The sequence below is a fragment of the Leucoraja erinacea genome, chromosome 5, assembly GCF_028641065.1.
Source record: "Leucoraja erinacea ecotype New England chromosome 5, Leri_hhj_1, whole genome shotgun sequence".
Classification (NCBI taxonomy): Eukaryota; Metazoa; Chordata; class Chondrichthyes; order Rajiformes; family Rajidae; genus Leucoraja; species Leucoraja erinaceus.
In genome coordinates, this window is record NC_073381.1 from 29,695,892 (window position 1) to 29,709,041 (window position 13,150).

The 13,150-nt window shown below is 40.5% G+C and overlaps 1 protein-coding gene across 2 annotated transcripts in view; it reads right to left on the reverse strand.

The window, feature by feature from the left end:
- Positions 1-251: 251 nt before the first annotated feature.
- Positions 252-13,150, reverse strand: part of LOC129697089 (protein disulfide-isomerase A6-like) — a 39,142-nt gene continuing 26,243 nt past the window's right edge. For both annotated transcript variants that reach the window (XM_055635310.1, XM_055635309.1), the window contains 7 exons: positions 11,672-11,786; positions 7,997-8,134; positions 7,442-7,529; positions 7,270-7,342; positions 5,399-5,557; positions 4,122-4,212; positions 252-704 (listed from right to left, as the gene is read on the reverse strand). In XM_055635310.1, coding sequence (XP_055491285.1) covers positions 639-704; positions 4,122-4,212; positions 5,399-5,557; positions 7,270-7,342; positions 7,442-7,529; positions 7,997-8,134; positions 11,672-11,786 — 730 coding nt within the window. In that variant the 3' untranslated portion in view covers positions 252-638. The remainder of the gene's footprint in view (positions 705-4,121; positions 4,213-5,398; positions 5,558-7,269; positions 7,343-7,441; positions 7,530-7,996; positions 8,135-11,671; positions 11,787-13,150) is intronic.

Sequence of the window (13,150 nt, forward strand, 5' to 3'; positions counted from 1 at the left end):
CCTAGATCTGACTGAGGCATTGACCAGTGCTCTATTTTTAAGCCTTCCATCCCACATTCCAAGCCCTCAGAGATATCCAATGTATCAGTTTAAGTATGGATGCCCAACAGCATAATGGAATTTCTGGAACCATGAAATTCCACCATTGATTACAAAAGCAGTTCATATGCTGGTCAGAAGTTGTATTCCACCAAGTATTTTGGATTTATAGGATCCATAATTCAATTTTTTCAATGAGTAGTTCAAAAATGTATGTTATCAAAAATATTTTTATTCTGTAACTGAAGTACAAGTATTTCCAAAGCATACAGAAAATGAAAAACATTTATTTTGTACACAGTGGAGAGCAATTTTGGATCTGAACAAGCTGACAAAGAATTTCTACTCTACTGAGATGTGCTTAACACACTACAAGTATTGTAAAAAAATAAGCAGGTTGAAGAATTTGAACTGATAGATGATATTAAGCTGTATACAAATATGATTGTTGGAAAACCTGCTGGGTGATATATATTGCTTAATTAAATAAAGGAAATATATTCCAGGCTCTAAAAGCACTTAAGGTAATGAAAGTACTTAAGCAATACAGCATTAATTTCCTCTGGAAATTGGAAGCCTTGAAGGAGTTAAGTGTTGACTCACAACTCATCATTTTCTAACTCTTGAATTGTTGGGCCACTTAGGATAATAGGATCTTCAGGAAACTTTAAAACAGAAATATGCATATATTAATTTCAAATATTTGAGTATAATGTATTAACATAGAAAATGGTAATCTGGATACCAAGTTTTAACCACTATGGCTGTCTCTATCTCTAGCAGTAACATAGGAAAGTAAGTTCAAGAGAAATTTTACCAATCTCTCACCAAAATTATAGTGGAAGATGTTACTCTTGTGAGCTCTAAATAAATAACGTAGATCCTAGGCTTATAATATGGAACAATTTGATTACATTTGTAACAGTGAATTTGGAAAAGTGAAAGGATAATGATCCAAAAAATACAAGATCCTAATGTACTAGGTAGGATATTGGATATAGGTAGGTAGGATCCTTGATGTATGATAGTTCCTCTGGAACTAGGGGTCACTGGGTCATAAGGGTCACTCATTTAAAACAGATGAGATAAACCTTTGCTCTCAGAATTGTAGGTTTTGGAACTTTACTGGGTTGAGGAAGCAGTCTTTGAATATTTTTAAGATAGAGGTGGATAGATTTGATATGCAAGGACATTAACCTTTTATACTGGTATGTGGGGTTGTGGAGTAGAAGTTACCATCAGATTAGCTATGTTTAAGAAAGAACTGCAGATGCTGGAAAAATCGAAGGTAGACAAAAATGCCGGGGAAACTCTGCAGGCAGCATCTGTCGTGGCCATTTGGCTTGTTTTGTGCATCATTAATGTTGGCATGTGTCTTTAAATTTTAGACTGCCCGTTATATTGTGGGTGGGATTTATGGTGTATTTTAGGGCGTGTTTGGAGCTGTTTCTTGCACAGAAGCTTAGTTTTCAGTTTAGTTTTGGACGAGCATGGGGAAGGTTTACCCTTTGACCATGCGAAGTGTAATGGAGACAAGAGGAGTTTTCTAACGTTTAATGCAATAAGCTGGAGTTCGATGAAGATTATAGTGTACGAGTTGGAGGAAGTTTGAATGTACCTTATAGTTTTTCATCAACAATAAAGAATTTATTAATCAAAACACTGTATTTTGAAGATTTATTTGTGAAGAAGCTCTGAAGGTCCCCGACGGAGAGCTTGCATGCGTACAAAGACATTCCCCTTAACTATGTAGCCCATTTAGCGGCTAGAGGGAGTAATCTCTTGAACGATATAAAAATCTGCCGCTACAGCATCTATGGAGGCTGAAGCAGGGTCTCGACCCGAAATGTCACCTATTCCTTCACCTGCTGAGTTTCTCCAGCATTTTTGTCTACATCAGATTATCTATGATCCTATTAAAGAGTGAAACGGGGTCAAGGCACCAACTAATTTACTTGTGCTTCTGATTCTTCAGTTCATGTCTTCACATGTTCATTAAACACATGTTCATATCGCACAACTTTCTCTAAGCTAAGGTTCCCATAAATATTTAAGTCCAAAGTGCAGAAAAAAAGTTGAGATCAAAATGTAATATAAACATACTACATAACTGGAGATCTCTCAGCTCTGCAAAGTTATTTACACTAAGTATTTATTTCCATTATCTAAGAAATCTGATATTTTTTAACATGGTGTAATACTGGTGTTTTCTTGCATCAACATTATAAAGGCCTTTTTGATACACTATGCGAGCCAGTTCCAAGTAATAGCACCTAGCGAAATTCATACCAAATCCTATCAATATAACCACAAAGAATTCCATTCTCTTTGTTTTTTGTGTAATGGTACTACATAGTGGTGTGAAATAAATTGCTAAATTAAACTTCACATAGTGCTAATTGAAACTTTGGGTTGCACATTTGTGTGTATAATGCACAAGCATAAATTATGCTGGGCATGCAGTGGTAATACATTGCAGATCTGACTCTACTTTTGCCTCACTGGACTCAATACTTACAGAAAATAAATTGTTTGGCACATACACAGGAAAGCATCTACGAGCAGAAGGTGCCACACCTGGTTGTGTGCTACTTAAAGGAGTACTTACAAAATTCTTAAGGGGTTGGACAGGCTAGATGCAGCAAGATTGTTCCCGATGTTGCGGAAGTCCAGAACAAGGGGTCACAGTTTAAGGATAAGGGGGAAATCTTAGATGAGGGAGTTAGATGTGGCCCTTGTGGCTAAAGGGATCAGGGGGTATGGAGAGAAGGCAGGTACGGGATACTGAGTTGGATGATCAGCCATGATCATATTGAATGGTGGTGCAGGTTCGAAGGGCCGAATGGCCTACTCCTGCACCTATTTTCTATGTTTCTATGTTTTTCTGACAATTTGTTACAGTAGATAAAGGAATCAGCTGAATTGCAATGATGGGTTGCATTTCAATTTGTTATTTAGTGAGGTCTTATATATTTTGTTGTCCGCCTGAGTGCTCCAATTCTTTTCTCTGGTGCCTAGCTCTGCCCCAATGATCCCCAAATCATTATTAGAGAAAGCAGCATGTTTGCTGCCATGTCCATCTCAGCATTCTTTCTAAACCATTGCACAATTTCCAATAGCAATTGCAGTTGAACACAGGTGCTTTAAAACCTACAGTCGAAACAACATTAGTGCAAGATCAGGCGCATAATTACATGCAATTAATGTACACAGCACACTGAACATCTAAACCATACTGCTTCCATGAACTAAGTCGTATGTAGTGTGTATTGGTGAAAATTGGTCGCTTGTGGCACCAGAGTAAACTGGCCCACGTCTTATGAGTAGCACCTTGTATAATTTCTTGCAAGTAAGAACTTTTATGGCATTAGTCATAAAGGTTTTTAGGACAGTGTCAAATACAGAGCTAATGGTCAGGACAGTTAATGAAGTGGTGTGTGTAAGGGGAAAATGGTAAAATCACATCCGAGGTGAGCAGTGATAGCAACCACAAGGCAATTTGCCTTTCTGTAAGTGTGTGCAACTCCATAAAGGAGATGTGGATTAGCAGGAGCAAGATTCACAGGCAGCCATAATTCAGAATTCGTACAATCAGTGCTTTGAACATTAATGTGTGACATCAAGTTATAACACATGACCAACTTCTTCAGGTGTGATTAGTATCAAGTAAATAGTGTATTGATATCAATCTGTAAAATGCAAGTACCAGTTTCTAATGTTATTGGTGATTGTCAAGAATTTGCAAGTATTTGTCCTCCGAGTATATCAATTTATACAGTTTTCTTTATAAATGTAATAAATGCCAATTTTTGAATAGATTGCATTGATTGTATTAAAATGTAATAAAAATGAACTGCAGATACTAGTTTGTACCAACGATAGTCACAAAATGCTGGAGCAACTCAGCAGGTCAGGCATCTCTGGATAAAATAGATAGGTGATGTATTGGGTCAGGACCCTTGTATTTTGGGGAATATAACTGAGATGTAATTTATAATTGTTTAAAAAAATTAATTATTTGTCATTTTTAAGTACAGTAATTTATCTTCTCATCAAGGGTTAATTAAATGCAAGAAACTTACTTCTTCTTTGCTATCCCAACGTTTCACAGTTTGGACTTCAGGAAAATTAGCGCTCAGTGGTATTCTGGCTACATGTCCCAAAGATAGTTTTCTATGATTAGCAATAATTAAAAAAACAAAAAGTTACTTCAGTAAATTACCGAGGAAACCTTTAACACAATGAGATTTACATCTTTATTTCATCATTCAAGTATGTGAATAGCTCACAACAATTTTACTGTTAAATCATTAGAAAATATTTAAGGTAAGGGACCTTGGCTGAACTAATTCTTGCATTTAACAAACTCTTTCAATTCCATTTATTTTCTCCAAGTCAGAGGCATAGCTATAGGACCTTGTATGGGCCCCAAGCTATGCCTGACTTTTCGTTTAATTCATGGAATAGTTCTTGATCCAGCTCTATTCAGAATCCCTCATTACACAGATGACTACATTGGTGTTACTTTTTACACATCTGTATAACCCACAAATGGTGTTATCTTTAGCTACCAATTTCCACTCTGCTCTCACTTTCACATTGTCCATCGCTGACTGTTCCCTTCAATGTTATTGGTTTTTTCCATATCAGGGGATTGATTAGGTACCGATACATTAAAAACCCACAGTCTTCCACAGCTATCTTGACTACACCTCATCCTACCCTAATTCCTAAACAGATTCCATTCAAATTTTCCAGTTTATCAAAAAAAAATGTGGGAACTCAGGAGAGACAGCATCTGTGGAGGGAATAAACAGACACTGCTTGGGGTTGGGACCCTTCTTCATACCTGCTGGTGTCTTAAGAAGGGTCCAAACCCCATACACCATCTGCCCATTCTCCACACAGTTGTTGCCTTGCCTACCGAGTTCCTCCAGCACTTTGATTTTTGCTCAAGATTCCAGCATCTGCAGTTATCTATTTTCAGTTTATCTCTGTACACTGACATGACGCTCCACCTTTAAGATCCTATTATTTTCCTTAATCTGTGGATTTGATTCCAATAGAATTGACAGGACCCTCAACCACACCACCTCTATTTCCCACACCTGTTTTCAACCCCCCTGTCCTTCCAGCCAGAACACCGATAGTTCCACGGCAGCAACCCCCATATTCAGCAGATCATCCTCCATATATTATTACTTCCAACAGGATTCCATCACCAGACATGTCTTCTCCTCTCCTTTCAAAGCATTCCAAAGTGATTCACTTTCTCATTCCAGTCATCTCAATAAACACATTCAAAGAAGGCACTCAAACTGTGATGAAAACAATTCAAAAACCTACTTGATATTATTACCTAAAGTATTCAATTATTATGCGTTCACTAAATGACCCCTTCAAGAGCATATATTTTTTCCTTCTTGCATCAATAGATATTATGTTAGGATATGCAAGGCCTCTAATACCCAATGTACATTCCAACTTTGGCTGAGCCCCGGATTCTGTCCACAGCCAGCTAAAATGAGAACAATAACATTGTCACATTAGAAACACATGGCAAAAATATATTGTTTTATCTTCATAAACAGTCACATGAACTTAGCTTCAAATTTAATTGAAAATTATAAAAGGTTTACAACACAAAAACTTAAGAATGCAAACAAATACAAGATTAGACCATTTTGTCTTTCAAGTCTGCTCTGCAATTCAGTTAAAATGGAGAAGTAGATTATTTGGCTTTTCATGCTTGTTTCACCATTTAAGATCATGGTTGATCTTTTACCTCACTGGCATTTTCCAGCACTCTCCCTGTATTTCTTGATTTCTTTAATATCCATTTCCCTGATCTACATTCTTATCCCTATCAATTTAATCAATTAATATACTCATTATCTGATCATCTGGGTCACTTTTAATAAAAGGTTGATCATAAATTAGATAATGATGGTACAGAAGACATTTGCTGGATCAAAGAACTGCCAATTGTACGAAGCCGTGCCACTATCATATTTACCTGTTTTTGCGCTGTTAGAAATGACCCTAAAATAGCTCATGTTTCACAAATAGTCAAAAAAATAGAACATAACCTTGAAATAAGATCAGTCACAGTTGGTGATATTTTCAAATTCCACCTCCCACAAATTGAACTACTAGTTTCACAAAGTGCTCAATGCACAATATCCCCATGACTCAACTATCAATGACATGGAAGATTTAAATCTACAGTGTCACTGACTTTAAGTTCCTGGGAATATACATCTTCCAGGACCTCAAATGGACAATGAACATCGTCACTCTCGTGAAGAAGTCACAGCAGCGGCTGTATTTCCTGAGGTCTCTGCGGAGAGCAAACGTTTCACAGCCGCTGCTGCTGTCCTTCTACCGGTGCGTCGTGGAAAGTATCCTCTCCTATGGCATCCTGGTGTGGTTTGCTAGCTGCACTGTGGCTGAGAGGAGGGTGCTGCAGAGAGTTATTAAAACTGCACAGAGCATCACAAACGCTCAACTGCCCTCCCTGGATTACATATACAGGGCCCGATGCTTGTGCCGGGCCACAAACATCAAGCAGGACACATCCCACCCTGCCAACCACCTTTTCACCCTGCTACCCTCTGGGAGGCGATACAGGTCTCTGAAGGCTAGACTAAAAAATAGTTTCTACCCATGTGCGAGAAAAGAACTTAACTCTAACAGAGAACACTGGGGGAAGCACAATATAATTCGGGGTGCAAGATAATGCGCAATATTCTTTTAAAATATTTTTAATACCTATTTATTATTTTCTTTACCGATCTTGTGTATATGTAAGTCAATGGCTGTTGTGTTTTGTTCTTTTTTAATTTTTTTATCCTGTGTCTTTTATGTACACACCGAAGGAGTTGCAATGGAATTTCATTGACAATAAACGTATTCTATTCTATTCTAAATCACCATGAATTTTTGATAACCATTGGTAAGGTCTATGATACCACTGACTTTAGTGTCATTGACAATCTTACTAGTCATACCTTATACCTCTCATCCAAATCATTGATATAAACTGCAAGCACCAATGGGTCCAGCACTGATCGCTGAGGCAGGCCACTAGTCACAGGCCTCCAGTCCGAAACAAAACCTTCCACCACCACACTCTGCTTCCTTCCACATCAATTATGTATCCATTTAGCTAGCATTATGATCCAATGAGAATTGAATTGTTGATTCAACAAAAAAGTGGAAATCACTTACCCCCATTTTTTCTTCTTGTACCTGTGTGCTATTTTCATCAGTAAGTTCAGATAATCACTTCTGCCACTGGTTCCTGGTAAAAGAGAAAGTTCATTTAAAAAAAAAGACAATTAAAAATGAATATAGGAAATCTTCAAAACACAATTGTGCATCATTCAATAGAATAAGATACCTGTGTCAGAAATGTGTGGCACCACAGCAATAATACATAATTCCCGGAGACCACAGACTGATTTTAAGATCTCTTCACTGACCATTTGCTGGAACATATTAAAAATATAAAGTATTGTTAGGTTATGATGTTATGACATCATTTTCAGAAGTCTGACAACAAAGCATATTACACTGCAAGTAAAATATCAGTGAGTGATAATGGTTGCGCTAATCAAATTATGTTGTTTAAAACAAAAGTCAGGCAAATATCAATAGTTTGGAACTTTTCTTGCTACAGGTGCACAACCTTTTATCCGACAGCCTTGGGACCAGACACTTTTCGTAATTCAGAATTTGTCGGTCTTCGGAATGGAAATTTTTTAGCGTAGAGTTTAATGGCTGGCTCAGTGGTAGAGTGCTCGGCTCATATCCGCAAGGTCGCGAGTTTGCGCCTTGATCCCGGCAGTTACTCGGTCGCGAGTTTGAGTCTTCAATGTCGTTTTTTCTGTCACAATTTGCATATTTACCCCAATCTTTTGTCATCCATATAACTCTTTCCAAGCCCAGTTCTTACCTCAAATGGCTTATATAGTGGCATCTTAGAATACAGCTCAAGTCCTGTGGCAATAAGGCTAGGTGCAGATATCTCACCACTATAGTCAATGACTTCTTTGTTTGTTTGAAATATCTTAATCATTGGCGCTTTTTGTATCTAGGAAGTAACAACAATTCCTGCAGGCTTAAGATGACATGATTAAATAATATGTTCTTCGTCACTAAAATTCCTAAGGATAAATACCAAAAACATGGTAAAAACTAGGATCAAAACAGACATTTCACTGTTCATCAATTGAATGAACCCAAAACAAGTACATTATCTCAGCAAAATTCTTATAATGAGACTGAATGTTCCAAGTTAAGTGATTACAAAAGGTCAGCTGAGAGCAAGGGAAGGACAAAATAAATGGATTATAGCCTTAAGCGGAATGAGTGGATACATCCATCCATTCATATTCATCCATATCTTATATACTTAAAACTCTGATCTTGTATGTGTCTGTGTGTGTGTGTGTGTGTGTGTGTGTAATCACATCTTCTCGAAAAAACGTAAAGGTTTCACACATTCCGATAGATTTATTCCCTGGAGTCCAAAATCACCTTATCTGAAAATGTTGTGCTTTATTTCTCAAGTTATTTATGAAAATTTGAAATAACTTTGAAAATACATCGGTTCTTTCACTGATGACGTCACAATGGTTCTGCTCGCTGCCGTCTTGCTCTCTCTGTGAGTGACGTCACCCCCCCACGTTATTCAAAAGACGCTCGGGCATTGTTGTCTCTCAGGGCTTTCTCTCGGCTCCTCAGTCACCTCCTCTCTCCCCCCGGGCTCTCCCCGCCCTGGGCTTTCTCCCCCCGGCTTTCTCTTCCCCCAAGGCTCTCTCTCCCTGGGCGCTCTTCCCCCCCGGGCACTCTCCCCCAGGGCTCTCTTCCCACCCAGGCAATCCCCCGGCCTCTCTTCCACCACCACTCTTCCCCCACCTATCCCCCCCCCCCTTCCTCCTCTCTCCCCCAGCCTCTCTCTTCCTCCCCCCTCCCTTCCCCCCACCTCTTTCCCCTGCATCTCTCTCCCCCCGTCTCCCCCCACTCTCCCCCTCCCTCCCTCCCCCCACTCTCTCTCTCTCTCCCCCCTCTCTCTCCACCCTCTCCGCCGCCCCCTTCTCCACACCTCTCTCTGCCCTCTCTCTTTCCACCCCTCTGCCCCCTCTCTCTCTCTGCCCTTGCTCTCTCTCTAACCCCCTACCTCTCCCTCTCTAGACGTGCCTGCGAGTTGGGAGCTACGTGTGAGTGGATAGGGCGGGGATGGGGGTAAAAGGAGCGAATGAATAATATTAATATAATATCAAGGGATGGTTAGTGTGTGGGGGTGGGTTTAGTATGTGTGTGATGCCCGCAGCCCCCCCCACCCCACCCCAATGCACATTGGTCCCGCTTGCTCCAGATAGAGATTTATCCTGTTGTCCAAAATCACCTTATCTCAAAATTTCCTGCATTATTTCACGAGTTATTAATCAAAATGGTCAAAAACCTCAAAAAACGTGGAAAAAAATAACTGCTTATTCCCTGTGCTTACAGCTGTGACGTCACAATGGGATTGTAGCCCTGCGCGCAACATTGTTGCTATCCAAGTACACTGAGACCTGCTAGCCCTAGCAAGTGCAAATGCATTTTTTTAAGTCACAGCACACTGACCTCTGCTAGCTAGCAAGTGCAATTGCATTTTTTTAAAGTTTAAAAATGAAGGAGGGTAAATAGGGCGAAATGAGCAGCCCCTGCGCAGTTGTCAGCTATAGGTGAGTGGTAGAATATTGCATTGGGGAACGGGTTGCGTTGGGGGACCAGGCCTCCCGTGGGGGCTATGGGTGAGTGGTGGAATATTGCACTGGGGAATAGGTTGCGTTGGGGGACCAGCCCTCCCATGTGACAGGGACCCAACGGGTCCCACTTGGTCTAGTACAACTATAAAACTCTGATCTTGGATGTGTGTAGGTGTGTGTAATCACATCTTCTCGAAAAAAACGACGTGCTAATGGTAAAATGTTGACATATTCCGATAGAGATTTATCCCGTGGAGTCCAAAATCATCTTATCTAAAATACTCATGCATTATTTCTCGAGTTATTAAACATGTTCAAAAATCTGAAGAAACTTTGAAAATAAAACTGGCTGGCTTTGGTTGATGACATCACAATGGGTATGTGTGTTGGGTTTCACGCGCTGTGAGTGACGTTGCCCAGCCGATCACTGCCCGCCCCGCTAGCTGCCCAGCCACTCGCTGCCCGCCCCTCACGCTGCGCGCCCTGCTCGCTGCCCGGCCGCTCGCTGCCCGCCACACTCCCCACCTCTCTCCCCCTCCTCTCTCTCTCCCCTTCTCTCTGCCCCTCTCTCTCTCTGTCTCTGCCCCTCTCTCTCTGTCTTTGCCACCTCTCTCTCTGCCTCTGCCCCCTCTCTCTGCCCTCTCTCTACCCCCCTCCCTCTCCCTCTCTAGATGTGCCTGCGAGTTGGGGGTTATGTGTGAGTGGATAGCGCAGGGATGGGGTAAAAGGAGCGAATGAATAATATTAATATATCAAGGGGGGCGGTTAGTGTGTGTGTGTGGGGGAGGTGGTTAGTGTAAGTGTGATGCCGCAGGCCGCACCCCCCCGTCCCCCGTCCCCTCCCCGCAACCTCACATTGAGGGGACGAGACCCAACGAGTCCCACTTGGTCTAGTTTTAAATAAACGTTGTCACACCAGCTATCTGCAAGCATTTTCTCTTCTGTTTGCATCACTTGGCATTTACAAATATAACGTTCATGCTTGAATTGACTGCATGTTATATTGAGAGGATTTAAATACACTGATGAAAGGCAAATCAAGCACACAAGATTATGGAATGCAAATTATAGAAACATATAAAATTCTTAAAGGATTGGACAGGCTAGATGCAGGAAAAATGTTCTTGATGTTGGAGGAGATCAGAACCAGGGGTCACAGTTTATGAATAAGGGGTAGGCCTTTTAGGACTAGGATGAGGAAAAACTTATTTACCCAGAGAGTTGCGAATCTGTGAAATTCTCTGCCACAGAAGGCAGTGGAGGCCAATTCACTCGATGTTTTCAAGAGAGAGTTAGATTTAGCTTAGGGCTAAAGGAATCAACGGATATGGGGAGAAAGCAGGAACGGGGTACTGATTTTGAATTAGCCATGATCATATTGAATGGCGGTGCTGGTTCGAAGGGCCGTATGGCCCACTCCTGGACCTAATTTACTATGTTTCTAAAGACAACTGAATGAATTGAGGTACAAGAAATGTATCCAGATAGTTAGTAAAACTGAGCCAGAGTTATAGAATGCTGCACTAACAGGAAAATTACCATAGGCATGCATTAGAGGAAGGGGATAGAGAAGTACAATGCTAAATATGGATTATGTAGCAAACTTCTTGAGGGTTGAAGTGTTCTGAAAGGGACCCACAGATAGTCATGATACAATAAAGATGAGAGAGATTAAGAAAAATTGAATCTTAAATAAATGTTGTCAAGGAATTTGAAGTGCAATAATATTTTGAGAGTGGCATGACTGGTTTGTTAGACTTCAATGAGTATGGTTGCATACTTTTAGATTCAAGTGATATTACCCATTTTGAGTTGTAAACAATAATAAATAAATCAAATAACCAAACAAACTAATAATAAATCCACACACTCACTTTAAATCGAGTGGCTAACATCACATTTATTGTAGAATCCACAGCTGCAAGATGGATCTTTCCCTTGGTCCGTTTTGCAAGTTCAACTACTGCATTAGTCCATTCAGGTTCTTGACTAAAAGACAATTGTGTTCTTAAAATATTAAATTATAAAATCATAGGAACAAAAATCATACATCAGTAGAATCTTGATACAAAAGTAATAACCAAAGACAAAAACAATTACTTTATTACATTGTAAACATGTCAACTTTTTGTTTTTTTGTCAATTTAACATGCATTTTCAATGTCTACTTTCAGTATTTATCCTTTCATTATAGCGCACAAAAACATTTAAAAGATTGAAAAGCCAAAAAATGCAGATTCTGGAAACCTGGAATAAAAAACGAAAATTATCGAAACAGTCAGCGGATCAAGCAGAATTTGTCAAGTACCCCACATCAGTACTGGGAGAGAAAACAAGTTAGGTTAAAGTTGAAGGGAGGATCTGCCCGCAGCGACTTACTTTCTGAGGATCCTCAGCGGCTGGTGTCCTTCTACCACTGCTCACATCGATAAGTGGGCGGCGTACTGTATAACCCCATGGTATGGCTGCTCTGCCAGGACAGTAAGGCCAATGGTCATCAACACTATACAAAAAATCAAGCTTGCCCTCCCCCTGTCGCTGCACAGGCAGCCAGCATTAAGGACACGTCCCCTGGGGACACCACAATTATGGTGGTCGTGCGACTCTGAGGAGTGGTTGGAAGGACAAAGTGCATATTTCTGATAGGACTGGCTAGGTTAATTGTGGTAACATAGAAACATAGAAAATAGGTGCAGGAGTATGCCATTAGGCCCTTCGAGCCTGCAGCGCCATTCAATATGATCATGGCTGATCATCCAACTCAAATAGATAGATTAATGGAACCATGAGAGAGAAAACAAACAAAAGCCAAAAGGCAGTTCAGAGCTGTTGGCACTCTCTAGCAGATCAGGTAGTATTGGGGGAGAAAAAATGAATAAATATTACAGGTAGATAACCAGCAGCATAACTAGCCACAACTGTTAGAGCAAGCAGGATACCTGAAATCACTGAATTCAAAGTCTGTGCATGTGCATTCACATCGCTGATATATAGGCCACATCAAGATCACCAAATGTATGAAGAGGTTGGAAGAAGTGCATGTAAACCTGTGTCTCACATGGAAGGGTAATATAGTCACAGAGGCCGATGACAGAGGATCCTTCAAGCACCTGGACCTGATGGTGCCCAGTCGAGTTCTCAAAACCTGTGCAGACCAATTGGCTGGAGTTTTTGCAGCCATTTTCAACCTCTCATTACTGAGGTCTGAGGCTCCCACCTGCTTTAAGATGCATCAATAATACCGGTGCCCTAGAAGAGCAAGGTGACGTGCCTCAATGACTATCAACCAGTGGCATTAATGTCCAAGGTGATGCAGTGCTTTGAGAGGTTGGTTATGGCGCATATCAACTACC